This window comes from Phalacrocorax aristotelis, chromosome 2, assembly GCF_949628215.1.
Source record: "Phalacrocorax aristotelis chromosome 2, bGulAri2.1, whole genome shotgun sequence".
Taxonomy (NCBI): Eukaryota; Metazoa; Chordata; class Aves; order Suliformes; family Phalacrocoracidae; genus Phalacrocorax; species Phalacrocorax aristotelis.
In genome coordinates, this window is record NC_134277.1 from 148,722,932 (window position 1) to 148,747,684 (window position 24,753).

General features: G+C 40.7%; 1 protein-coding gene across 4 annotated transcripts; it reads left to right on the forward strand.

The window, feature by feature from the left end:
• The first annotated feature begins 22 nt into the window (after positions 1 to 22).
• Positions 23 to 24,026, forward strand: EBAG9 (estrogen receptor binding site associated antigen 9). 4 transcript variants are annotated; one of them, XM_075085622.1, is made up of 8 exons: positions 38 to 209; positions 6,309 to 6,484; positions 7,401 to 7,498; positions 10,848 to 10,926; positions 11,127 to 11,285; positions 14,522 to 14,629; positions 15,633 to 15,724; positions 23,491 to 24,026. In XM_075085622.1, exons 3-8 carry the CDS (start codon positions 7,416 to 7,418, stop codon positions 23,609 to 23,611), a joined length of 642 nt encoding a protein of 213 aa, XP_074941723.1. In that variant the 5' UTR covers positions 38 to 209; positions 6,309 to 6,484; positions 7,401 to 7,415; the 3' UTR covers positions 23,612 to 24,026. The 4 variants fall into 4 exon arrangements, with proteins under 4 accessions (XP_074941722.1, XP_074941723.1, XP_074941725.1 ...); XM_075085624.1 differs by having other exon boundaries at positions 51 to 209; positions 10,802 to 10,926; XM_075085621.1 differs by lacking the exon at positions 6,309 to 6,484 and having other exon boundaries at positions 23 to 209.
• The last annotated feature ends 727 nt before the right edge of the window (positions 24,027 to 24,753 follow it).

Genomic DNA, 24,753 nt, shown 5'->3' on the forward strand with positions numbered 1-24,753 from the left:
TGGCGGCGCGAGGGGAAGAGGCGTGGCCGGAAGGGGCGGACTCGTCTCCTGGGTGACGGGAGGCCGAGATGGCGGCGCGGGAGGTGGCGGCGGCGGCGGCGCAGCGGTGCGCGCCCGGCTTTGAATGAAGGGCGGCCGGCGAGGGCGGAGGCTGCGGGAGCGGCCGCCGGCGCCCCGCGCTCCCCGGAGAGCCCTCCCTCGCGGGACAGGTGAGTGGGAGGGCGCGTCCTTTGCCACCGGGTGCCCCGCTTCCGCCCCGGCCTTCCCGCCGCGGGGCCGGCTCCCGCGCTTCTCCCTCAGCAGCGCCCCCGCCCCGGCCTCTCCGTGCTCGGGAGCTCCCCGGCTCTGGGGCTGTGTGGCCGCCGCACCCGCGCCCGGGAGGCGGGGTGCCCCCGGCTGCCCTGTGTCCCTGCCTGGCTGGTCCCCCCGGGGCTCTCCTGGGGTGGAGTGGGGGGGAACCACGGGCTGGGAAGAACGTGAGGTGGCTGACGAGCGGGTGGGCAGCGCTTCGGGGCTGGGGTGTCTGGCACCCTGCGGGAAAGGGGGGAGGGGGGCACGTCCTGTCAGAGCTGGGGCTGGGGGTTAAGGTTTTTTGGTGCTTCTCGGGCCTCTGGCACCACACTGCGGGGGTTACCTCGTCTAAAATTTTTCTTTGTTCGTGCTGACTGACAAATTGCATAAAAGTTAACGTGAAAGTTGCTTAGTACGCTCTTAAAGACTTAAGAACCTCTAACGGGTCACAGAAAACCTAAGTGCTACCATCTGGCTTCAGTGCTGAGTCTCATAACACTCAAGCCTGGGCTGTTCTGTGGACTAATGGGGCACTAGTTCATGGCCATGAATTCACAATGTAAGCACCTCAGTTGCAAACCTAATGAAAAATAGTATAGTTTGCTGCTTTATAGTCCTTCTGAATACTCTAGAAATGCAGACGTGCCCTGTAGAGATTTCTTTAAGCCATCTTGCACAGCATGTCTTGTAATGTGTCTTGATTGTAAATAGCTGGTGCTTGTCAGGACAGCAGGTGTTGCAAGATGATTTTGTGGTAGTAACAGAGTGTATTAATTTGTCATCTTTGGTTTTCCATGTCAGCACAGATAACTTAATTCCAGGATGTCTAATAAAGACTGGAACAGACCTGGTGTCTCTTAAACTCGGTTCTGTGCCTGAGAACTTCTCCAGTGTTACGAACTCAGTTATGTCAATTAGTGCGTTATATCAGAAACTTCTTGCAAACATGAACACAGTTGTAGTATCATGGGATTGCATGACTTCAGTATTTGTTCTGTATGCTGCTTCTCGGAAGGCAGTGGCATATATAGATAAGGAATTGTCAAAGAGTGACTGTGATTAGTCAGTGGACGGAAACTTTGTATTTTAACTAACGTGGACTTGAAAAATAGAACTCATTCTAATTCAGAACAGAAAGCTTCAAGAGTTCACATTAACAAGATTGGAACAATATTCAGTTTCTTGGAGAGGAAGGGTTGAGACGAGGTGGATTTACTATAGAGGTTTTGTGGCTCTAGGAGTAGCACATTTAGAAAACAATTGAAACTCTGTATGTTGTGTAACAAAGTGTTGGGTGTCTAGGAGTAACTTGGGAATCACCAGCATGCACCAATTTTTACACCCTTTAGTTAGAGTGACAGGCATTCTTTCTTGAATTTTGACATCATCTGCAGCTTGCGATACTCGTGAAACCTCTTCCTGTATTTGAGCACCTTGGATGACTAAGCTCACTCCTGTAAAGGATCAGCAGAATTCTCTTCCAGGTACTTCACAACTGCCTAGTTAGGGTGTTTGCACTGAAAGTTGCAACATTACTGTTGGAACTACAGTGCCTGTTGACCACCTACCTATAGTTAGATAGAGGAGATGTCTCCAAATCTTCCTTTTGGATTCTGCTCCCGTCTCTAATGCCATAGTTACGTGGCTTCAAAGTGCAGTCATATTGCCTTTTAATCAATCCATTTATCAAACTCAGTGGTAAAGACATTGACCTGGTAAGTTGTGGGTTCCCCCCCCTTCAGTATTCCCAATGTTATGTTGCTATATAAAGTGATTAAAAAAGCCCCAGCCAAACAAAAAAAAAAACAAACCCCAAACACAGAAATCAACCAGTAGGAGGGGAGTGGAACCTCCTCATTAGGCTACTGAATTGTGGTTGCTCCCTTCGAAATGCAGGAGATGCTGGTTGTGTCTTTCAGTACCTGACTCTATGCTGTTCCTGAATTGAAAATGCAGAATGTCTTTGTACATCTTGTAATATATGTTATTTGGAGGAGGGTTTGTGTGCTTGAAAATAAACAGTTTTTTAAACTCTACTAACCTTCATAATGTTCCACCTCCCTGTAAACATATTTGGGCATCTTCAGATTGACATGGCCATTCTACTCCTGTAAAATTTCATGAAGAATGAACTTTCAAGAAATCCTATCCTTGCTACTGAAACTTTGGACTAAATCATATGGGTCTACTGGAAACATACTGGTTCCACAGTGCTTTTGTGGAGCTTTGGTGCTGACACGTATAAGCACTCAAGGCCATGTTAGTCTTCAGTACCAGGAAATGGACTGCTTATTTTGCTTTAGGAAGGTGATGCTTTTTTGTGGCTACTCATATAAATAGGTAGTTGGCAGGGAAACTTTCCGTTTCAGACAAGTTATTTTTGGTCTTGATTTATGTGCCCTCTTTTATCTACCCATGTTTAATATAAGTTAAAGTCACTGCTTCCAAGATGGCTTCATGTCTTTATTCCGGAGTCACAGATGAGCTGATGTGAAAGCAAATGTAATCAATTCATAAAGCGCTGGTAATTCAAGGCAGAAATTCCATTCCAAAGATGGTGATATTTAAAGAAAACTATACAATACAGATTGGTTGGTATTGTAGAGGAGCAGAGGAGAGGAAGGTAGGAGCTCTATAATATGAGAGTTTTGACATCTTTTTCAATGTCAGTAGGAGATGAGTTCACTAGGAGAAAACAAGTCTCCAAAGCAATTTTAGTGCCACAAAGTGACTTCATTTTAGAATCAGCTTTGTCTCTTGAAATGTTGTTCAGGTGGTGTTTGTGTGTTCAGTTAAGTATGAAAGAGGAAGTGCTTCTCCAGATGGCAACGTGCTCAGTGTACAGTGATGGCCAGTGAGAGTCTTGCTTATTGCACCGTAGTTGACGAGCTCAGCTGGACCATGCTTTCTGCAGACAATTTGCTGGCTAGTGTCAGTGAAGTCAGAAGTGCCAGGAGTTCCAACAAGGCCACTGCTGCAAGCTGAAAGCAATGTAAAAATGTTTCAGTTCAGTAAACTTCTGAACTTCCCTCCCTTCACTATAGTTCCTTTATGGATCCATAAAATGTTTTCAGGGGTAAGTTGTCTCATTCTTCTGATTTGGCTCTAATGTGTTTAACATCTTGCAGCTGTAGTGCTTTCATCCTTTCAGTGCTCATCTTCCACGTGAGCAACTGCTGGGACTTTTTACCAGTAGAAGGCGGTATGAGCTATGCAACTCAAACTACAGCTAAATTTGGTGTCACAAAGTTCTTCCATTAACTGCTAGAATTAATTAGGATACATGCCCTGATTTATTTCCTTATTTTTATCTGTTGTGATGAAACTTAAAAGGTATGTTGACAGTAAGTCTCACAAATGTAATACGTTAGAAGCAATGTCAATAACAGGAAAAGAAAAGCTCTATCCCATTTTACAAATGGGAAGCTGAGGTGTGAGGTGTGATATGCCCTAGGGTGTATCAGGCTGACAGACAACTCTATCAGATTTTCTGAATTCTAGTCCAGTGTTTCACCTTTGCCTCTATCTGTTAAGAAATGTTCTAGGATTCTTGCTGGTGTGCTGCCACTTTGTATTATGTGTTTGTGCCATCCTGTATCATAGTCAGCTGCTGATAGAGTTGTAGATCCTTTTCGGATTGATCGTCAGGGAAAGGCCTAAGAGAAGAAAAGGAAGCAAGCAGGTTGTGGCCCTGCCATTTAGCATTACGCTGTTCAGTACTTGTTCCCATTCATGAGATAAGGAAAATCCGTGGCTGTGCTTCTTTCCAGTGTTTGAGAAAGATGGACAATAAGAAAAGAATAATGCTTTGTTCCACTTAACAAGTTAAATATAATGGTATCAGGTGAATTAAGTTTACAGTGAACTCAGGAAATTTTAAGGTTCCATGCACATTTGTATTCATACAACTGCTTCAGAGTATAAAATTATTTCCCTTTGAGAAAAATAATTTTCTCAAATTAGTAAAGTTTAGGTTAACTAAACCTAAACAAACAAACCAGCAGAAATCACCCCAAAAGCCCCAAAACAAAACTCAAAACCTCTAGCTTACCTTGAACTTTTTTTTGGGTAGTGCTGTCCTTAGAGCAATAATGCAGATGCTTCAAGTGCAGTTTCAGACACTGGGGAGAATGCTTGACTTGTCCTAATCTTGAGACAATAATTGGTTCAAGGTTCTGTTTTAAGCAGCTTTTAGCATATTGCTGAAAGTAATGCATATATACTGCTTCATATCTTAATTAGCAGTATGAAAACTAGATACATTGATGAAAGTACTTTTTAAAGGTGGAGGATTGCTAATATTGCTATGGCTAGCTGATAGCATATTATTGCCAAAACTCTGGTTGTGCATTTGACAGTTGTAGCGTACAGAGCTTAACTTAATTAGGAAGACTGCACTCAAAGTTCAGAGAAGAGGCAGGCAGAACAGTACTTATTGTCTTGAAGGGCCTAGTGCTGCCACAGTTGAAATTAAATCCAGCTTCAACACAAATACATTGTGTGTGGGGTGTGGGTCTCTCATCATAACTCTGACGTTTTTGAATGGCACATAGAAAGCGGAGAGGGGCAAATTATCTGGTTGTTGTGGGGAATGACAATTGCAGGGTTCAATAGGTAACAGGCATACTGGTGATACTGGCATGTATAGGAGTGACCTGGGGAAAAATGGATTAACTTCTGGTGACCACTCTTGTCAGCAGTGGACTTCAGAAGCTTGCATGCCAGACTTCTTGTGGATTCTGGCTTTTTAGTTGTTTATATTGGGAAATCAATACAGTATACAATGTAATATATCTTAAAAAAATGGAGATTAGCTGAAAATCAGGGGTATTTTATATATATTTACACACACATATATGTACATACATATATGTGTGACACATTTGAACATTGTTTTGCTTTTGGTTTTGCACTTATTGATAAACTTCCCAGTCCTTTGAAGTTAGGCACAAATAGTACTGAGTCTGCAGAAGTTTTTGAGTAAGGGCTACTTCCTAAACAACCTTTTCTATCAGTAGTTTGTTTTTTAGTTTAGGATGTGTTTTGGCTATCCAGTGTGGCAGTTAGGTAGGCTAAACAGCAGGGAAACTCTTTCTAATGGTGAGTACTTTTCTGTTCCTTTCCTCCTGCCCCCCAAGCTGATACAAGAGTGAATTCTGGTAGAGAAGAGTGAAGTGAGCTTCTAAACAAGCTTCCTTTCAGAAAAGATGTACCTTTATTCTCATTTCAGCAGTTCACCTGCTCTTCGTACCTCAAATCCCAGGTAGATGGCTTCTAGCTGCCTCTTTTTTAAGAGTAACAATTTCTTTCATCAATTCAGTGTTGGTTTGCCATAATTTCTACCTTTAGAATAGAGACTTGTCCATCTAGTTGCTATCCACTGTTTTTTCACTAACTTCCACTATTTCTGAATCCTTCGAATTCTTGACTGATGTGTTTTTCTGTCATCTAGATAATGTCAAAATTGCTTATTTCAGAAGGTAAGGAAGTGCTTGAGCTCACTACAAAATGATAGACCTGTCTTTAAAGCTAAAAGCTAAATGTATTGGATGGTGTCTGCTGTTCTTGCTTCTTTGTGGGAAGCTTGGCTGTTCCCCATTCCTGTTAGATGAAAAGCTCATTTAATATCCACTTCTGTATAAAGTTCTCTACATTTAAGTCTCCCATGGAATGAGCTTAAGGCAACACTAGTGTTGAATTAGAGGTGAAATGTGTCTTATGAGGCCTCTCTTCTGAGTTACAGCTTGGTAGTGCTGTCTGTAATTTGGTGGGTACTCATTGACTTAAACCTTCCATTTTACAGTAAAAGGGACTGTTTGTTTAATAGCCGCCATGCATGATTTTTCAGTAGGAGAACTTCCTTACCTGGACTGTATGTGAAGCAATATTTCCAGTACTATATTACTCAGTGTTAAATACTAGTTACATTATCTAGCAAATGAGCACCAATAAAAAAATAAATCTAAGCTCCATGAAGCTCATAAATCCCATTATGTACTTTTTAATAAAATCCTCAGGGCAGTATTGGAGCAGCCTACCTAATGATCCACCTTCCTGACTCTTCCTAACTTAAAGCCTGGAATATAAAAAGTGATTTAAATGCCATAGCATATTTGAAATCAAGCTGTCCTTCCATGGAATACTCATGGCCTGAGGAAAATGTCACAGGGCTGCCTTCTCTTCTCACCAGGAGGTATGTTAAACTTACGACATAAATGTTGTTAAAGGTGTAGATGTATATAACAAAAACCTATTTGTGAAGCCTAAGCTCTTCTTTACTCTGAAGTGTCCACCTGTAGAAGAAAGAAAAGGGATCCTTGAATTACAGCAGATTATTTTGACTCAGTCTGTGCCAATTTGAGGGGATCTGTTGGAATAATGTGGTATACTGAGTATAAATTCTCCAGATTATGGAATTGACACTGAAAAGCAGTTGCCAGTTGGCTTCAGCCAAAGATCGGGTTTTCTTGGCTGGGTTTGCTAGCATGATCCAGGCTGGCATAGGAATATTGATAGATCTAGGGGTTAACTGGTGCTATAGTGCACACAGGATGAACCGTCTGTCTTTGCTGATGATTTTCAGTGACAGTGGTTCCAAAATAAACAATGTTTGCTCTCGTCATACATTTCCATCAAAATTGAAACTATACTTAAACAGCCAGTTTTAGATTTTGACTTAATGACTAAATTTATAACTTGTACACGCAAAACTTGCTCAGGCAAGCGTGAGCTTCTTACTGATGATTATTCTGTTCTCCTTGCATTGCTGGTGTTCAGTGCCATTGTTAGTGTCTAAAACAGATCAGCTGTACAGTCACTGCAACTGATTGCCCACACCTTCCCCTTTAAGAGTGTCTTTAACTGAGACTTTACCTATGATCATGTGCTCTTTCTTTAAAGGTCATATACATTAGATACTTGCATTATTTACATCAGTGAAATGTCCTGATGGTAGGCAGGTAGTGTCTTTGCTCCAGGTACCTCCTCTCTTTTCTTGTATTAACATAGTTTCACAGAATGCTCCTTGCTTATGAGCAACTAAGGAAATTGGCTTTAAGAACTATGTAAAGGTGTATAATCTGCTACATCTAACTTTCTTTCTTTTGCAGGAAGGGTTTCTCACCATGGCCATAACACAGTTCCGACTCTTTAAAATCTGTACTTGCCTGGCAGCAGTGCTTTCTTTCATTAAAAAGTTAATATGCAGGTAAACATGTCTTATTTAATTTGGTTACCTTTTCTTTTTTGATTACAGGTTCTTGTACTTCTTTGCTTTTCCCAACACCCACCCACCACTTTTTCCCGTTCTGATTTTACTAATTGCAAAACAATCAAGACAGATAAAAACTAAGTCAAATTCATTCTTTAATCTGAGTATTCCTTCAGAGTTCAAAAGTCTATATTGTTGTTCTGCATTGTATTTTGTGTATCTGAGTGCATTTTGTGGTACGATAGCTCTAATGAGTGTTTTCTAAACAGCTATGACAGGTTTTTAAAGTTATCTTTTAAAACTATTCTGTGTGTCAAACTTTAAGAAAATTTTTTTCTTCACATTTTCTAGAAGTACTTGGCAAGTGATGTTTTGGTTTTTGAGGTTCAGTTAATGGCAGCATTCACCCACTCATCAGTCAGTAGGCTTTCGTTATGAATGTGATTCTCCTCCTGCTTTGTCAAGAAACAGTTGCCCAAAACTTCAGATTGTTCTGCCTATTAAAGATTTCTTTTACAAGTTTGTAGGACAGTAATTAAAGGGAACTGCTTTTTCTTTTTTATTTTAATGATCATGACTTATTTTTGCTAGCTCTTAAAAGTCATAGTTACTGTTCTTTTGAGTTGTAGACCCACAAACGTGGCAGTGTAGTACCTAGTAGCATTTTATAATTAGATTTCACCAGTACAGTAGGAGAGTGCCTGAGCGTAGATCTTCTCAGCACTGTGGTGTCATCTGAACTACTGTTGCTTCTTGCCACTCTTGCAGGATGTTGTTTTACATAAACAAATAGCAATCTAGATAAATGTATTCTCCTTTTGTGTATGATGACCGCTACTTTGACAGTGTGGTTAAAGCATATGCAGAATATGTGGTAGACAAAAAATAACTGTATTTCCTGTTCACTTTTACTTATTCCAAGAATAAGAGGTGGCTCTCAACTGGTTGGTAAATTCACTACAGATCTAGGGAAGCTTTAAAAAGATAAGTTTTCATGCTGCGTACAACTATATTGATGTCAGCCTTCGTTCCATGATTTGAATTCAAAATTAGTTAAGAATTAAGAATACTTGCTGTTCAAGTTCTAAAAGAAGTCAAAACACTTGACAGCTTGTCTATTATGTGGACCTTTCATTTCTCTAAGTGTTAAGATAGCTTTTATAAGCAGATAATTGTTTAGTAGGTGTACTGACAGGATTTTCCTCTATTTTTCAACTTTTGAATGAACTTGAACAGCTGAGGAACTGCTTGGATGTGAAAAGTAGGAGACATTTTCTTCTGTGAATAACAATTAGGTGAAAGACTGAAAATTTAAAATCTTTCACATAAGCAAGTCGGTGGGTCAAATTAGTTCAGTCCATTTACTACAGATGTTTCTCCTGTTTATGCTTTGCAGCTGACATTAGCTTGATGAAGTTTTCCTGTAATGCATCCTTGTATATGAGGATGCCTGATAACCAGCAAACGTGATTTAATTAAATGTGCATTTTATTTCAATAAATACGAACTAGTACTTATTTAGATCATACAGTTTATATTAATTTCTAATTTAAACAAGTGCCTGTAGAGATTGTGCATCTTTCTAGTCAGCGTAAAGCCTACCTGTAGTACTAGTCACCTCTTCAGTTAAAACTTTTTTTTGATAAACAGCCTGCCTGAATTCACTGTTCCTAGGAAATAAAAAGTATAAGTATAAACAGAGATGAATCTTTATTCTGTTTAAAATATCCAGTTATCTCCTCCAGCTGAGAAGTCTGGAGGCTGCTAGTTAGTAAGGAGAAACAAAACCAAGAATTCTTGAGGCATTTGGCATTCAGAGCAGTGATCAACATCTGCCTAGTGATGGTTGTGAAGCAACTTTTCCTATAACCATCTTTTTCTCTGTGTAGAAAAAGTAGAGATACATAGCCTTCCTCAGGGCTGCCCTATGTCCCATGTTGTGTGACAAACTGTTTCCTCCCACCTTCACCCTTGTCAGTGTAATCATTTTGGCTAGGTGAATGTTTGTTATAACCCACTTGCTGGAGTATTTTAGATTATATAAATAGGGAAATATCTATAATGGCAGAAGTGATGGCTTAGAATAGTATTAGATATGTCTGTTATACAGGTCTGAAGGAGGATGTTTCCAAGCCTGGGTTTCCTAGTCAGCCAGAACCAGAAGTCTCTAATGTGTTTGAAGGAACAGTGTTTTCACCTTCCTTTACCCCTAAACGATGTTGCTTTTCAGCTTAAAGAAACAGTTTCTAAAGGGGCTAGAGTTCATTACGCAAAGTTTGAAAATTTTACGATAGCACCAGATGTTTCCTAAGGAAGAATCTATTGGGCTTAAAGTAGGAAAAATATACCTAATCACTCACCAGCATGCAGCAGAGGTAGTATTGCAAGTAATTCAGCTATTCTGAGTTGACGGTAGAATGTTCTGTAATAATAAAACTAATAGATATGAACTCCAAATTATAGTTTCTCAGTTGTATTTTCATCAGTAGTAATCAATGAAACTTAACTTTTCCAAGCTGCATAAGGTCAATTACATGACTTGTCTTGCTATAGGAGCTTGCACTCCTTGGGGAGGACATGAGCGTGAGCTTGATGTTCATTCTCTTGTGTTGTAAGGTTTTGAAATATAGTGAATGTCAGCTAAGAATATTTTAATTATTATTGTGATCTTTGAATGCTGTCGTTAAGTAAATATCTAGGTGGTTTATTTGCAATACATTAGTATTTGTCTTCAATTAAAATTATTTGATATAGTTGTTGAAATGCTTTCATTGAAACAGTATTCTTTAAGTAGAAACATGTATTGAACAGAAGCTCTTGACTTGCATAATCTTGTACTGCATCTGTTTAGACTTTGAAGGAAAAAGTGCATTAGAGGGGCTTTCAAGTCAACCACCTCTGACAGCTATTTTAGACGCAGCTTAACTTCTAAGACAAATAGAAAGATTTCTCAGCTTACAGTAGAAATGGTTATCTTTGAACAAATGTAGATCAATAGTGTTTTCTTCATAAGCAAGGACAATCTGAAAATTGTAACTGACTCCATGCAAATAACAGTTAATTTGTCCATTTCATATTTCTTAGAGTTGCTTCTCCTCTATTTCCACTGCATTTTGAAAAGCAAATTGAACTTTGAAATTCTTGTGAACGCCACTTTAATTTAATGATAAGAGGCCTTTGTTTAGCAGACTTTTACTGGCAGTAGTTAATATTGAGGCAGTTTAAGCATTAATGTTTTAGCCATTGCTATTTTCAGTAGTGCTGTTCTCAGACTTCCTTTTTTGTTTTTTTTAAACTTAGTGCTCATGTTTTCAGAGCTTGGAGGAATCCTACATTTTTCTTTCAGGTCTGGAAGAGGGCGAAAGTTAAGTGGAGACCAAATAACTTTGCCAACCACAGTGGATTATTCATCTGTTCCTAAACAGGTACTTGCTTAAGTGGTAGGTGACTTAATGATTCCATTAAGTGATTGTCTATTATACCAATCCTACAACAGAATTGGTGTATATATATTAGAATGATATTTTATGTGCTATATACTATTAAGTATATATCTTAGCAACATATAACACAGCATATTATTACTTGCAGATAATACTAACTTGTACCATATACTTCTATTCAGCCGGAAGTAGAAGACTGGTCTTCATGGGATGAAGATGCACCTACCAGTGTGAAAGTGGAAGGTGGCAATGGTAATGTGGCTGCTCAGCAAAATCCTTTGGAACAAATGGAACCTGACTACTTCAAAGATATGACACCAACTATAAGAAAAACTCAAAAAGTAGGTATTGCACTTTCAACTATACTTATGGAAGGTTTTCCTTGCTTTGAAATAGGCTATAAGTAAATTGGCAGCTTATGAAGGTGCTTCTGGTAAAATTAAGTTGCCTATTGAAATGAGAATAGGTGCTGCTGTCTAGTCTAACATGTTCAATTAAAAATACTGACTCTTTGAGATCTTACCAAATGTGATGCTAGTTCATGTTTACATCTTTAGTCTAAATGTTACTGGAAATTTATGAAGAATTTAATAGTCTGAAGGCTCTGTGAGAACCCTCAAGTCACTTTAATTCTGAAAATGGAATCACTACACTAAGATCCTCATGCTCATACCTTTCCATTATTTGAAGAGAGACATTCAATGTCCTGCTTTACTGAACTTTGAGATAGCAGCACTGCTGGTTCAGAAAACAACGTGGTGAAACAAGTAACCATGATATTGGGGAGGCTGTGTGGAATAATCACTGGAGGTGACTTAGAAATTAAACTGATGATTTTAGAAAAGGTACAGCACTGAAGAAGCTGGCAGGGTGAAGTGCAGCTGATACGTGAGGAATCTATTCCCCGGAAGTTCCCTAGTAACCACAGATGTCGGCAATGCCAGGAGAACTTGGTGTACTGACTCTAAGAGGAGTTGTCCGGAGGGTGGAGCAGTGTGGAGGCATCGCGGCCAGGCTCTGTGATAAATGGAAACTCGAGGTACCATGGAGCTGGTGTGCTGCATATTTGCTACCCTGGGCCAACAAGTCTGTCATACTTTTGACAAAATGCTGTCCTTCTGCTCATTATAATATCATTACAATACCAAAACACACCTCCATCCCAAAAGTTACCCGCCTCTAAGGTGCGACCACCCCTCACTGGGCATGCGCTTTGATTTTTTTCTAGTCTACACTTTTAAAAGTAAAGCAAGGAAATTTTACACCAATCATAATAAAGGTATGGATGACTAGAGTCACTCAAGCTCCACCTGAAAGATGAAAAAATAGTATAAAATGTGTGAAGAGGAAGAGGGTGTTAGGGAAGATACCACTGACTTCTGGGACCAGTTGACGGGCTGAGCCTCTCCTCCCCCGCACTGGGATGCCTTTGGGTAAGATTGGAAACCTCTGTAGAGTCACTTTAACTAACATGTTAGAATTATGTTGCTTCATATTAGTTGCTTCATATTTGTTTTGAATAAATCTCTGACATTGGAGTCGCCATGTAAATCTCCAATGCATAGAGTTGCCTCATATTCGTTTAGCATACTTGTAGCCTAGCAGTGTACTCATACAGTTGGTATTTATGTGTGTCTTGTAACCAGCAATCTTATCACCAGTAATCCAAAGAACCTGTGTATCTGTTGCTTTAATGAATAGTGCAATTTATTAATCTAGCTGTGATTGTTCTTGTTGAACACAACCGGCCTGGGCATCTGCCAAATTACTTAGGAACAACAAATACCCTGATGTGTGGTTACTTCTACAACCCTTAGAAAATAAACCGTTGACCAAGTCTGAGACTAAGACTGGACTTAGCTGCACCTAGACTCCTCTTGGAGAAGGAGTTTAGAAAGCAAGGGGGTCCTGTCTGAACCTGGTGACTCAACAGTGGGATCTCCCCCTAGCCACTCCTCAGACTCTACCATTAATGCAACAGGCTGGAATTAGGGAGCTGATGTTTCAAAATACCTTGCTCTTCAAATATCTGTTTTCATTATGGAGATGAGACAGAAGGGCATATCCACAAGAGCATCAACACCGTAAATAAATGCTGATTAAACATACGCAAGTTTTGTTTCTATGGGGAAATCTTCTAGCTAGGTACTTGCAGGGCTTTGAGTCTATTGGAAAACCTCTTTTACAACGAAGGCAGTCAAGCACTGGAACAGGTTACCAGAGAGGTTGTGCAGACTCCATCTCTGGAAGTGTTCAAGACCCATGTGGATAAGCTCTGAGTACCTCAGAGCTGGCAGTGCTTTTCGGAGGAGGTTGGATTACACACACCCCCCGAGACCCCTTCTAACTTGAATCTTCCTGTGGTCCTATGGACTGGGGATGATACTGGGGTCAGTTTTCTGTACATTCAGGACCTGCAATATTCTGTGGACTAAATTCTACTAAGGGTTTTGATCTCCCAAAACCTGGGTGGCAGAGGAGGACTAGAAGAGAGGTAGAATTCTCCTTTGTATCTAATTACATTTTTTGCCTGATTGAGCTTCAGGTACAGAACAAAACTGGAGTCCATGCTGTTTGAATACTGTATACTGGCTTAGTTTAAATGTATCTCTAGGGATGACTGGAGGCACTTTAAAGAACATTCCTGCTAACTTAGCCTTGTTACGACCCATGAATATGAATTTGTATTTGTACTTCCACTGAACCTGGGCTCAATATGAACCCCAAAATCTGACGTGGAATCTACTTATCGCTCATATTTACAATGTTTGGAAATGGAACATCTGTATATATATAAAAGAGTCTGTCATTTCTAAGTGAGATGGTCCAGTCCTGTTTCCATTCTTGCATTGGTGCTAGTATGTGTGCAGTCAGTGGAACTGTGAATCTACCTCTTTTGGAAGCAGGAGAGCCTTGAAGTAGGCTAAACAAAATAAGCAAGTAAGCTCGTACCTCGAGGTCAAGACAGGTAAGGGATACCTGATATTGGCAACTGATTAAATTTGCTAACAAGCCTTTTAGGAGAAGCGTTAGTGCATGTTTTTTAGCCAAATCAGTACAGAGCCCTACCAGTTGATGTGATAGTGAATTACATTTCAGCTGTTGAAACTTAAATTGCCTGCACAGCTATGCTATTGGGTTAGCTAAGAGAGCTCATGTTCCAAAGCAGTATTGCTGTGCAGACAGCTCTATCCTCAAGAGCAGTATCTTAGAGTGACCTGTCACTGAGGCAGGATTCCTCCGCGGAATACGTTGTGTAATTGGTAGCTTATATGAGTACAGGGAGAGGTGGCTATTTGATCTGTGATTCTTTGCCCTTTCTCTGCCTTGATCCACTAATAGGTTTCCATGTGACTTAAGAAAAAGCTAGTGGGGGGAGGAGGGAGTTCTTGTGTCTTTTGCATTTCACTTCTCTTATCAGTTCATTTGGCTGTATGGCTTCTAAAACCTGAACAAGTTTGACACACGGTGCGGTGTTGTGTAGCTGTACCTTCACAGGCAGAGAGTTATATGATCACCAAGGAGTCTGCAGTGCTTTGACTTACCACTTTTCGTTCCTTTTTTTGAATATTTTCAGATAGTTATTAAAAAACGAGAGCCTTTAAATTTTGGGATTCCAGAGGGAAACACAGGATTCTCTAGCAGATTAGCAGCTACACAAGATATTCCATTTATTCACCAGTCTGTAAGTATGCTCTGTGTAATGATCTTGTACTTGACAGTTAAATGACTGTTCTGTAGGAGAAAGAATAGTCTGCCTAAGGTCTGCTTTGTGGGGAGCAGTTGTGGAATAATGTAAATTGTTTTAAAATTGAGTATTTGGTTCAAAGCAATGAAATAGTCTAATTTTAACTAATTTATTCTACTGAGAAACTAACAGATCAGTGATAAAAAGATAAGGGGCTTCCAAACACTTGTATAGTGCATTGCTTTAGAAGACTTGCAAGTATAAATTTTTTTTTGGATTCTGCACTGTAAGTTCCTAGCAAGAGTAAAAGGCACTTTTTTTTTTTCTTGAAAGCCTCTTGATTACTTTTGCTTTCTTATCTTGGACCCTTTTTTCCCTTCCTGCTTCTCCCTTCCTTTCTGTAGGGATTGTATTCTAACAGTCTCCTGATTTTTGCTCTTTGGCACTTGAAAAAATAGTCTAGTTACCTATCAGCCTGGCTGTTTAGAGGGAGATGCTCTTTCTTCTCCTTTGCCTTCTTCAGCAGTGCTTCTGTGTTGACTACCATAGTGCACAAAAGGGCCTAGGCAGAAAGCAGTACAGAATGGTCATACCACTTCCTTAGACTGTCCATAATCAAAACAATTCAGGAAGGGACTTCTAGTGAGTAAAAGCAGGACTCAAGTGATATCGGACACACAAACATGTGGTTTGTCTGTGCAACTTCCAGAAATCTTTTACACTATCTACTCAATTCATCTGCTCGGCTTATCTCCTCCTTCCTAAAAATGCACTCCAGTGCTTCCTTCCTTCCTTTGTTACTCTCCAATAGAATCAAAATAACCCTCGAACAATGAACCAGAAAATGTCAGTATTAGAGCAGGGGAAAATGCATAGACAATAAGCTGAGAAGTACTTTCATATCTCAAATAGTTTTGGAAGTCTGAAGCATCAGGGTTAAAATCAAAAGTGTTTTGTCTAATTTTTCCATGTGTTTAGAGCTCCTCTTCTTTTGTTTCAGCCTGAATTGGGAGACTTGGATACTTGGCAAGAAAATACTAATGCCTGGGAAGAAGAGGAAGATGCTGCCTGGCAGGCCGAAGAGGTTCTTAGGTAACTGAAAATAATGTAACAACATGTAAACTTTTACATGTAAAAAATCAGATACAAGTTTGTTGTAACACCGTTCTGATAAGTGCTAAGAATTGTTAGACAAAGTATTTTGAATTTTGAAAAAGAAAAAAGACAAATTATATTTGTGCATCTAATCTCTATGTAACTGGTACTTGGCAGAATACATTTTGGATCTAATCAGTGTAGTAGATGAGGTAGTGGGGGAGATCTGAGAATCACTGGAACATTAGAAAAACACATCAACCCTCCGCCCCCAAAGCCAACAGTGCCCTCCCAAACATAACAATTTATTGTGTACAGATAACACGTTTCAACTTGATTAAGTAAAATACCACTGGATGTCCGTTATAAAAAGGATTGTAACCGTGTCCTGTAAAGTAAAAATAGTTCAGGAGAGTAGGTGAAGTGGGAAGTGTGTTCTTGGAATCCCCATAGGAACCATGCTTTTCTTGCTAACTTAACTAAACTAGCTGGTAAGTCTTGAATGTAAGATCAGCGTCTTGCACAAAATTAGCATGACTAATTAATCTGTTCCATTTTTTTTTCCCTCTTAAGAGCGTGTGGAAGGAGTATGAAGGGTAAAGAGGTGCAGGTTGAGCTTAAGCTAATCACCCGCAATGTTGCGAATTGTCGGTTACTTACGTTAACCTGTTTCATTTCAAGGTTTTATCAAACTTTGATTGCTACACCATCAGATAACCTGCCTCAGATGGCTCCAGCTTCCTAAACTGCTCTCATTTTACTCACAAAATCACAAACACGTGGCTTCAGTGGGACAATAGTGATAATGTGAAATAAGGACAAGATATATTAAAAAATCATTCCAGAACTGTGAATCTTTAAAGGGGGAAAAAGGTTTTTTTTTTTAAAAAAAACTATTCTGGTCAACTACTTATTGTAATATTTGGGAAAATTTACTTTTTCAACCAGTAGGATAAGACAAGAAGGAAGTCACCAGCACACTTTTGATACATTAATGATAGATAATAAATTCAACCAATTCTAATTTTGTCAGTCTTGCTCTGCAGCAGCTTACTGAGTGAGAATAGGCCTGTAATGCAAATATTTTCATAAACTTGTAAACGTAATCAGATACCTCTATGTGTACCTTCTCATCAATATCTTGGGGTTTTTCTGTTTGTTTTGTGGTTTGTTTTTTTTTTTTTTTTAAATTAAACTTCAGCACTTAAACTGCTTCAGGTCTTGACTTTCACTAACATATCACAGAAGTACAAGCTTTGTGATACGAATTATGTGCCTTTGGGCTGATTTTATGCCAAGGATAGTACCTATTCCTGTAAAGAGTATCAGTAGGCTCAGTAAGATCTTTAATCTCTAAAGTGCAATCTACTGAGACTTAATCCAAAGAAAATTAAAGACAGTGAAAAATACTGCTTTTTTTTTTTTTGAACTGAGAAATTAAACAACTACTTTTGCTAACTTCAGAGGTTGCATTGTACTTTACTTACTCCTTACCACATTCCATTACAAATATTTTTAGGACTATGAAAAGAGGTCCTCAAACTTCTGGAAGCAGGGACTTGTCTTACACAAATTAGCTACTACAAATAGCTGGTGTGTGCAGATGTCGGCTTATTTCTGGAGTGTAAAACTTGTGCAGTGGATATTCCCAGGATGGTCAAAGGTATATTGCCTGCCAGTTGTCAGGTTCATGCTCTAGAATACATAGTAAGAGATCCCTTATGTGGCGATAGCAGTAGGGTTTTCCCACAAACTCTGTTTTTCAAAATGTCATCTTACTTGGTTGAAGCTGTTCTAAAGATTTCAGCATGGCATCTTTACTCCTGAAAGGCTTCAGCTCAAGTGGTTAGTTTTCATACAGTTCCTTCCTGGCCCCACTAAAGATTATTGGACTTTACTTGTTTTATAAGGGATGCATATGTGTCCAAATATTTCAAGGAAATAGAAAGAACATGATCAGGACTAGCCCTTGTTCTCATGGGAGACTTCAACTTACCAGATACCTGCTGGAAATACAACACAGCAGAGAGAAAGCAGTCTCAGAGGTTCCTGGAGTGTGTGGGAGACAACTTCCTGACACAGCTGGTGAGCGAGCCAACCAGGGGAGGTGCCCCACTGGACCTGCTGTTTACGAACAGAGAAAGCCTGGTGGGTGATGTGGTGGTCGGAGGCTGTCTTGGGCTCAGCAACCATGACATAAGAGTTTTCAATTCTTGGAGAAGTAAGGAAGGGGGTCAGCAAAACTGCTACACTGAACTTCAGAAGGGCAGACTTTGGATTGTTAAGGAGTCTGGTTAACAGAGTCCCTTGGGAGGCAGTCCTGAAGAGCAAAGGAGTCCAGGAAGGCTGGATGTTATTAAAGAAGGAAGTCTCAAAGGCGCAGGAGCAGGCTGTCCCCATGTGCTGTAAGTCGAGCAGGTGGGGGAGAAGACCGGCTTGGCTGAATAGGGAGCTTTGGCTGGAACTCAAGAAAAAGAGAGCTTACCGCCTTTGGAAGAAGGGGCAGGTGACTCTGGATGACTACAAGGATGTTGTGAGGTTATGCAGGGAAAACATTAGAAAGGCGAAGGCCCAGTTGGAACTTAAACTGGTCACTGCTGTTAAAGATAACAAAAAATGTTTTTATAAATATATCAGTGACAAAAGGAGGGCCAGGGACAACCTCCCTCCTTTGTTGGATGCGGAAGGTAACCTTGCCACGACAGATGAGGAGAAGGCTGAGGTACTTAATGCCTTCTTTGCCTCAGTCTTTAATAGTCAGACTGGTCATCCTCAGGGTTGCCAGGCCCCTGTGCTGGGAGGTGGAGATAGTATGCAGAATGAAGTCCCAGCTGTTGAAGAGGTAGCAGTCACTGACCTGCTCCTTCACCTGGATGTTCACAAGTCCATGGGGCCGGATGGGATCCACTTGAGGATACTGAGGGAGCTGGCAGAGGAGCTCGCTGAGTCACTCTCTGTCATTTACCAGCAGTCCTGGTCAACCGGGGAGGTCCCAGATGACTGGAAACTAGAAAATGTGATGCCCCTCTATAAGAAGGGTTGGAAGGAGCATCTGGGGAACTACAGGCCTGTCAGCCTGATCTTGGAGCCGGGAAAGGTCATGGGGCAGATCATCTTGACTGCCATTACGCAGCACATGCAGGACACCCAGGGGATCAGGCTCAGCCAGCATGGGTTTATGAAAGGGGTCCTGCCTCACTAACCTGGTCTCCTTCTATGATAAGGTGAGCCGCTTAGTGGATGAGGGGAAGGCTGTGGACATTGTCTACCTGGACTTTAGTAAGTTCTTTGACACTGTCTCCCACAGCATTCTCCTGGAGAAGCTGGTAGCTCATGGCTTGGACAAGTGTACTCTTGGCTGGGTTAAAAACTGGCTGGATGGCCAAGCCCAGAGAGTTGTGGTGAATGGAGTCAAATTCAGTTGGTGGCTGGTCACAAGCAGGGTTCCCCAGGGCTCGGTGTTGGGGCCGGTCCTGTTCAGTGTCTTCACTGATGATCTGGATGAGGGGATTGAGTGCGCCCTCAGTAAGTTTGCAGATGATGCCAAATTGGGTGGAAGTGTTTATCTGCTCAAGGGTAGGAAGGCCCTACAGAGGGACCTGGACAGGCTGGATCGATGGGCCAAGGTCAATTGTATAAGGTTTAACAAGGCCAATGCCAGGTCCTGCACTTGGGTTGCAACAACCCCATGCAACACTACAGGCTTGGGGAGGAGTGGCTGGAGAGTTGCCTGGAGGAAAAGGACCTGGGGGTGTTGGTTGACAGCCAGCTGAACATGAGCCAGCAGTGTGCTCAGGTGGCCAAGAAGGCCAACAACATCCTGGCTTGTATCAGGAATAGCATGGCCAGCAGGAGCAGGTAGGTGATCGTGCCCCTGTGCTCGGCACTGGTGAGGCCGCACCTCGAGTACTGTGTGTGGTTTTGGGCCCCTCACTACAAGAATGACATCGAGGTGCTGGAGCATGTCCAGAGAAGGGCAACAAAGCTGGTGAAGGATCTGGAGAGCAGGCCTTATGAGGAACGGCTGATGGAGCTGGGGTTGTTTAGCCTGGAGAAGAGGAGGCTGAGGGGAGACCTTATCGCTCTCTACAACTGCCTGAAAGGAGGTTGTAGTGAGATGGGTGTTGGTCTTTTCTTCCAAGTAACAAGCGATAGGATGAAAGGAAATGGCCTCAAGCTGCGTCAGGGGAGGTTTAGGTTGGATATTAGAAAAAAAAACTTCTTCACTGAAAGGGTTGTCAAGTATTGGAATAGGCTGCCCAGGGAAGTGTTTGAGTCTCCATGCCTGGAGGTATTTAAAAGAAGGGTAGATGTGGTGCTTGAGGATATGGTTTAATGGTGGACTTGGTAGTGACAGGTTAGTGGTTGGACTCGATGATCTTAAGGGTCTTTTCCAGCCTTAACAGTTCTATGATTCTATCTGTAGCTGTCTGGATTACATGCTGCGTGGCCAGCTATGAATAGCCACCCTCAGTACAACTGGTCATTGTGTAAGCTGTATCCCAGCTGTGTGAAGTAAAACCTTTGTTTTATTCATGACACATCAAATTACAATGTTTTTCTGTAATTGAGGAAGGTGCTGGCTGATTTTTAGCAGGATTGATAGGAAATACCTTCTGGGTTTGCAGTTTCTCTTGCAGTGGACATCTGTGGTGTAATTAATGTCTGACGTTTAACATAAAACTTAAGTGTAGTACTTGACAGGCCTGGCTTTTTTCAACAGACTGTAGTAAGGAAATCTGGAGTCTCTTAATGCTGGAAAACTGCATCTTGGTCTACAAAATGATCTGAAGATTTCAGACTGCTAAATGCGGGGCAAGGTCACTGTTACCCTCAACAGTGCTGACTGTACTCCAGCAGTGCTTATTGAGAATGAAATGAGTGTGCACAAAAAGTAAGGATCTCCCTTATCCAGCTGTGTCTGGGTACCTGTTGGTGCTCAATAAGTATTCAGAAGTGTCTTAGACTGGAATAATTTTTCTGTAGTAGTGGAGTGCTGATCCACCATGCAAAAATGGGCTGTGGCCTGCTAAATAGCAGAGAAGACTGTATCCTGTGGCCTCCTCTCTGGTGATTTAATGCACATGTGTAACAGTTGAAATAAGCATGTGTAGTAAGCCAAATGCTTCCTGGAAGCATGCTGTAAGGCAGTGCTGAGGAGCAGGCTACTAGCACCTGAGAAGTTTCTGTAGTCTTGCTTTTTTCCCCATTCCCCAGCAGGTTCTGGGCTGGGGTGCACTGAAATTTTCCAGTCAGGGATGAGTCAGTGTAGTGGATGATGAACTAGATTTTCAGTTAATTGAAGTTAGCTAGAACTTGGTTTCTTCTGCAAATTGTAGATACCTATTTGCACCTTTAGACTTTCTAATACCAATGAAGTTTTTTTCCCAGTGGGAACAGTTAAGCTAAGCACTGGTGCATTTTTAATTGTGTTTAAGTAAAAGACCAAATGGTATTAAATCAGTCTTATTACAGTTATTCAATATGTATGCAGTAAATAAAAACACGCTGGAATAAGAATGTCTGCTAACAGTATTCTGATTATAATTAGTGGTCTGCTAACCAATGAGAGAGGTTTAGGTTTTTTTGGAGACAGCTTGTGTTAGGAATGCAAAGCAAGGTTGACATCAGGAATGAATACTTTCCTGGTTTAAACAGCTTACATCATCCCATCCAAACTCTGCTGAACTCCTTGCTTTGGAACCCAGAAAAAGTGAGTCAGATATGGCTGTAGTCCATCATAGGCTCTTCCTTTATTGAGAAATTAAACCTTTCTAAGCCTGAAAACTAGTAACTTTACTAACTTTACATTGAAAACAAACATGCAGGAACTTTGGATAGAAATCAATGTTTTGAACTATGACCAAGTAAAAGAGCAGTGAAAGGGTAATCACTTTGATAAGCTACTTATGGTTTTTGGTGACTTCAATTCCTCTGTCTGAGGTGATATAAAGGTCTCTTCTCATCTGGGCATCGTTGAAGTCCAATAAAATTACGCGTCCAGTAGAGGGCATGGAAACGACTTCTCTGTGCAGAGTTCTGCATTGTGGGTGTTTTAAGGGGGAAAAGAAGCATGATCTGCTCTGACTTTCGTCGCTTCAGAATTGCAAATGAATAGCAGCATTGCTTGACACCTCATGTGGCTTTTTAGAACTCTGCTGTCTCTTCATGCTGGCTGGTGTACATATAACTTTTCTGCATCAGTTCAGAGGTGTGGGAAATATAAGAAAATCTGCTACTCTAAAGTGGCAAGTATTACTACTCTGCATATGCTAGACTGTCACCTCTCTGGCTTTCTGGTGGAATGTAGAATAGCAGGTTGTGATCGCAAAAGAAAAAAAAAGTTTGGGATTCCATTAACTTGGGAGGTAGATCCTGATGTGAGTGGCTAATTTCATTGTCCTGTGACAGACAGCAGAGCAGCTTAACAGAGTACAGAAAAACTTGTAGCCATTAAAAAACAGTCAAGGGAAACCATGAAGGTATTAAATCAGCGTAGTCCCTCTCCTGTCTAATACAAAGATAATACATAGTCTTTGTACCTGAAGTACTTTTGGTTTGTGTACCCAGTTTGTCCATAGTTGGAATCTACCAGAGAAGATTGCTTCAGGTGATGATAGTTTTTAATGCTGTGTGTTTTGCGCGCTTAAGTGGATGTGCGCAGGTAATTGAGATACACTGAAAGTTAAGTCCTTACTGCCTTGTCAGTTAGAATTCTGTGTTCTCTTTTAATAAGCAATTCTTTATTCTTACTGAATCTGTGTTAGATTTCAACTTTTCAAGTTAATGAAGCTTAATTTTTATGTTCAAAGTCCTCTTGCAAGCAACTTAGAAAACTTTTCATATCTAATAAGCTATCTAATAAAGTCTGAAGCAGGAGTGACCTCATTGCACCATTCTTCTACTACTTACACAATACAGGAGAGAGCTGCAGTGTGCCACTTGGAGTATAGGTCCTTGTTGCCCCTGTGCCACTCAATGATGTGTTTTAGCTGAAGTGGGGGAATAAAATGAGTGAATTTTGTGTTTTGTCCTTCGCTCTGGTCAGCTACGTATTCATTGAAATAGGAAACCTTTTTCTGTAGACAGATTCTTTGAGCTAGCATATAGTGATGTCTTGGGGTTTATAGTAGTGATAAATAACGCCAAAAGGATACACAATTGAAGACTTCTTAAATTTTTTTTTTATTTCCTTAAAGGCTATTATTTGTATTTGTACTGAATAATAGAGTACAACACAGATCTGGAACATGTGAAAGGGAATATTAGAAGTTATCTCATCCAATCATGACGAAAATGTTTGTAGTACTTGCATTACAAAGAGGATAGCTGCCGATGCCTCTGTGAGGGGAAGTGGGGACACAAGTCGGTGTCCTAGACAATTCAAACTGTTTTGGGGTGAATTTGAAAAGACGGGTAATCTTGCTACTCAAAGCATCAGATAGATTTATTATTTTTTTTCCCCCCTAAATAGCTCTAGGCCTTATAACTGTCATACACTCACTGATTCACTTACTCTGAATCTTTGAGAATTGAGTGGCTTTTAGACTGTAAAATATTTGAACAAATATTACTGCTTAAGACTAGATTAATCTGAAGAAAGGACTTCAGCACAATAACAGTAACTGTTCTGAGCCTAACTACAGTAGACTGAAGCTCTGCTTTTATTAGTTATAACCTATTTATTCACAGGAGCTTAAGGTATGACTGTGCTGAAAACTGGATTCCTGTTATTTAGCAATTCATGTTTTCTTTAATTACAGACAACAGAAGATAGCAGAAAGGGAAAAAAGAGCAGCAGAACAACAACGAAAGAAAATGGAGAAAGAGGCTCAAAGGCTAATGAAAAAGGAACAAAACAAAATTGGTGTAAAACTGTCTTAACAGAAACCAGGCGTCAGCAGCAGTGCCAGCGAAAAAGAGAATTTCAGCTCTACAACACACATATTGGTATTGATTTAAGCATTTCTAGGACTTCAACACACTGCTTGGTTTCAGTGCATTCTTCAGGTCATCTTGGAAGCCAGGATTCTCCCAAAATACCTTGAACTGCTAGTAGGCGGTTCCTAAAGGAGAAAAAAATCCACAGAAAATCATGCCTTGATGGAATGATGTTTCCTGCAATAGTTCTATTCCAGCACCCTTCTTTGCAGCGGAAGTGATTGAGCAAGGATGTTGATTGAAAGACACTCTCAATGAACAGCTCAAGCCTAGGGAAAAGAATGTAAATACTCAGCGACGGGAAATCACTGTATTGTCTGTGCTTACCTGAAACATGTAATTAAACAGTTTTAAAGAACCCTTTGTTGCCTGCCTGATAAAGAATGTCTGCTTTTGCTTTTTTCTAGAAGTATTTATAAATACTTCACAATTTTCCATAGGAGACCGTGTTGACCTGTACAGAAGAAAATGACCAGTTATGGATGACCTGCTACTCTAAATGTACCCCTGGTAGCGTACGCGATGGTGGAGCACAAGTTACAGCTGAAGTGGACTTCTTGTCACTTGCAGTATCCCGTGCTACTGTGCCCATTTACAGCTCTGCAGTGGCATCACTGCACAACAGTGGGGCACGCTGCTCCTTCCTTATGCAGGCTGGTGTTGTGAACACAGGGGACTGATTTACCAATACAAGTAAGTGACTTAATTTGTATTTCTACCAGAAATTATTTTACTTCCTGCAGTTAGGAGAAAAAAAATCCCTCATACCGTATACCTGTTGCACGGGCAGTATAACTGGAAAAAAATTGTGTCCTCCTGTTAATAAAGCTAGTGTGAAAATTGTCAGTTCAGTTAACAGCACTTCTCAAATTCCATTTTTTGTACACTTTATGTACAGTGGAATTCCTCTGGGACAAGCGTGCAAGGTAAATATGCAGTAGAAGGCAATAGTGCTTCAATGAAGAAAAGCTTACGCCTGCTGGAAGGCAAGGTGGGTGGGAGGAGGAGGTACATGTGGTTCTTGTGTCCAGCTCAGAGCTTCAGTGAATACCTCCTCCATCCGCTGTGGTGTGGATGCTGTTATT

Excerpts from the sequence above, each read along its gene's own strand:
- EBAG9 (XM_075085621.1), top strand. The coding sequence starts at position 7,416 with ATGGCCATAACACAGTTCCGACTCTTTAAAATCTGTACTTGCCTGGCA. Across the intron at positions 11,286-14,521 it reads CTATAAGAAAAACTCAAAAA|ATAGTTATTAAAAAACGAGA; the intron begins GTAGGTATTGCA and ends GAATATTTTCAG. Across the intron at positions 15,725-23,490 it reads CAGGCCGAAGAGGTTCTTAG|ACAACAGAAGATAGCAGAAA; the intron begins GTAACTGAAAAT and ends CTTTAATTACAG.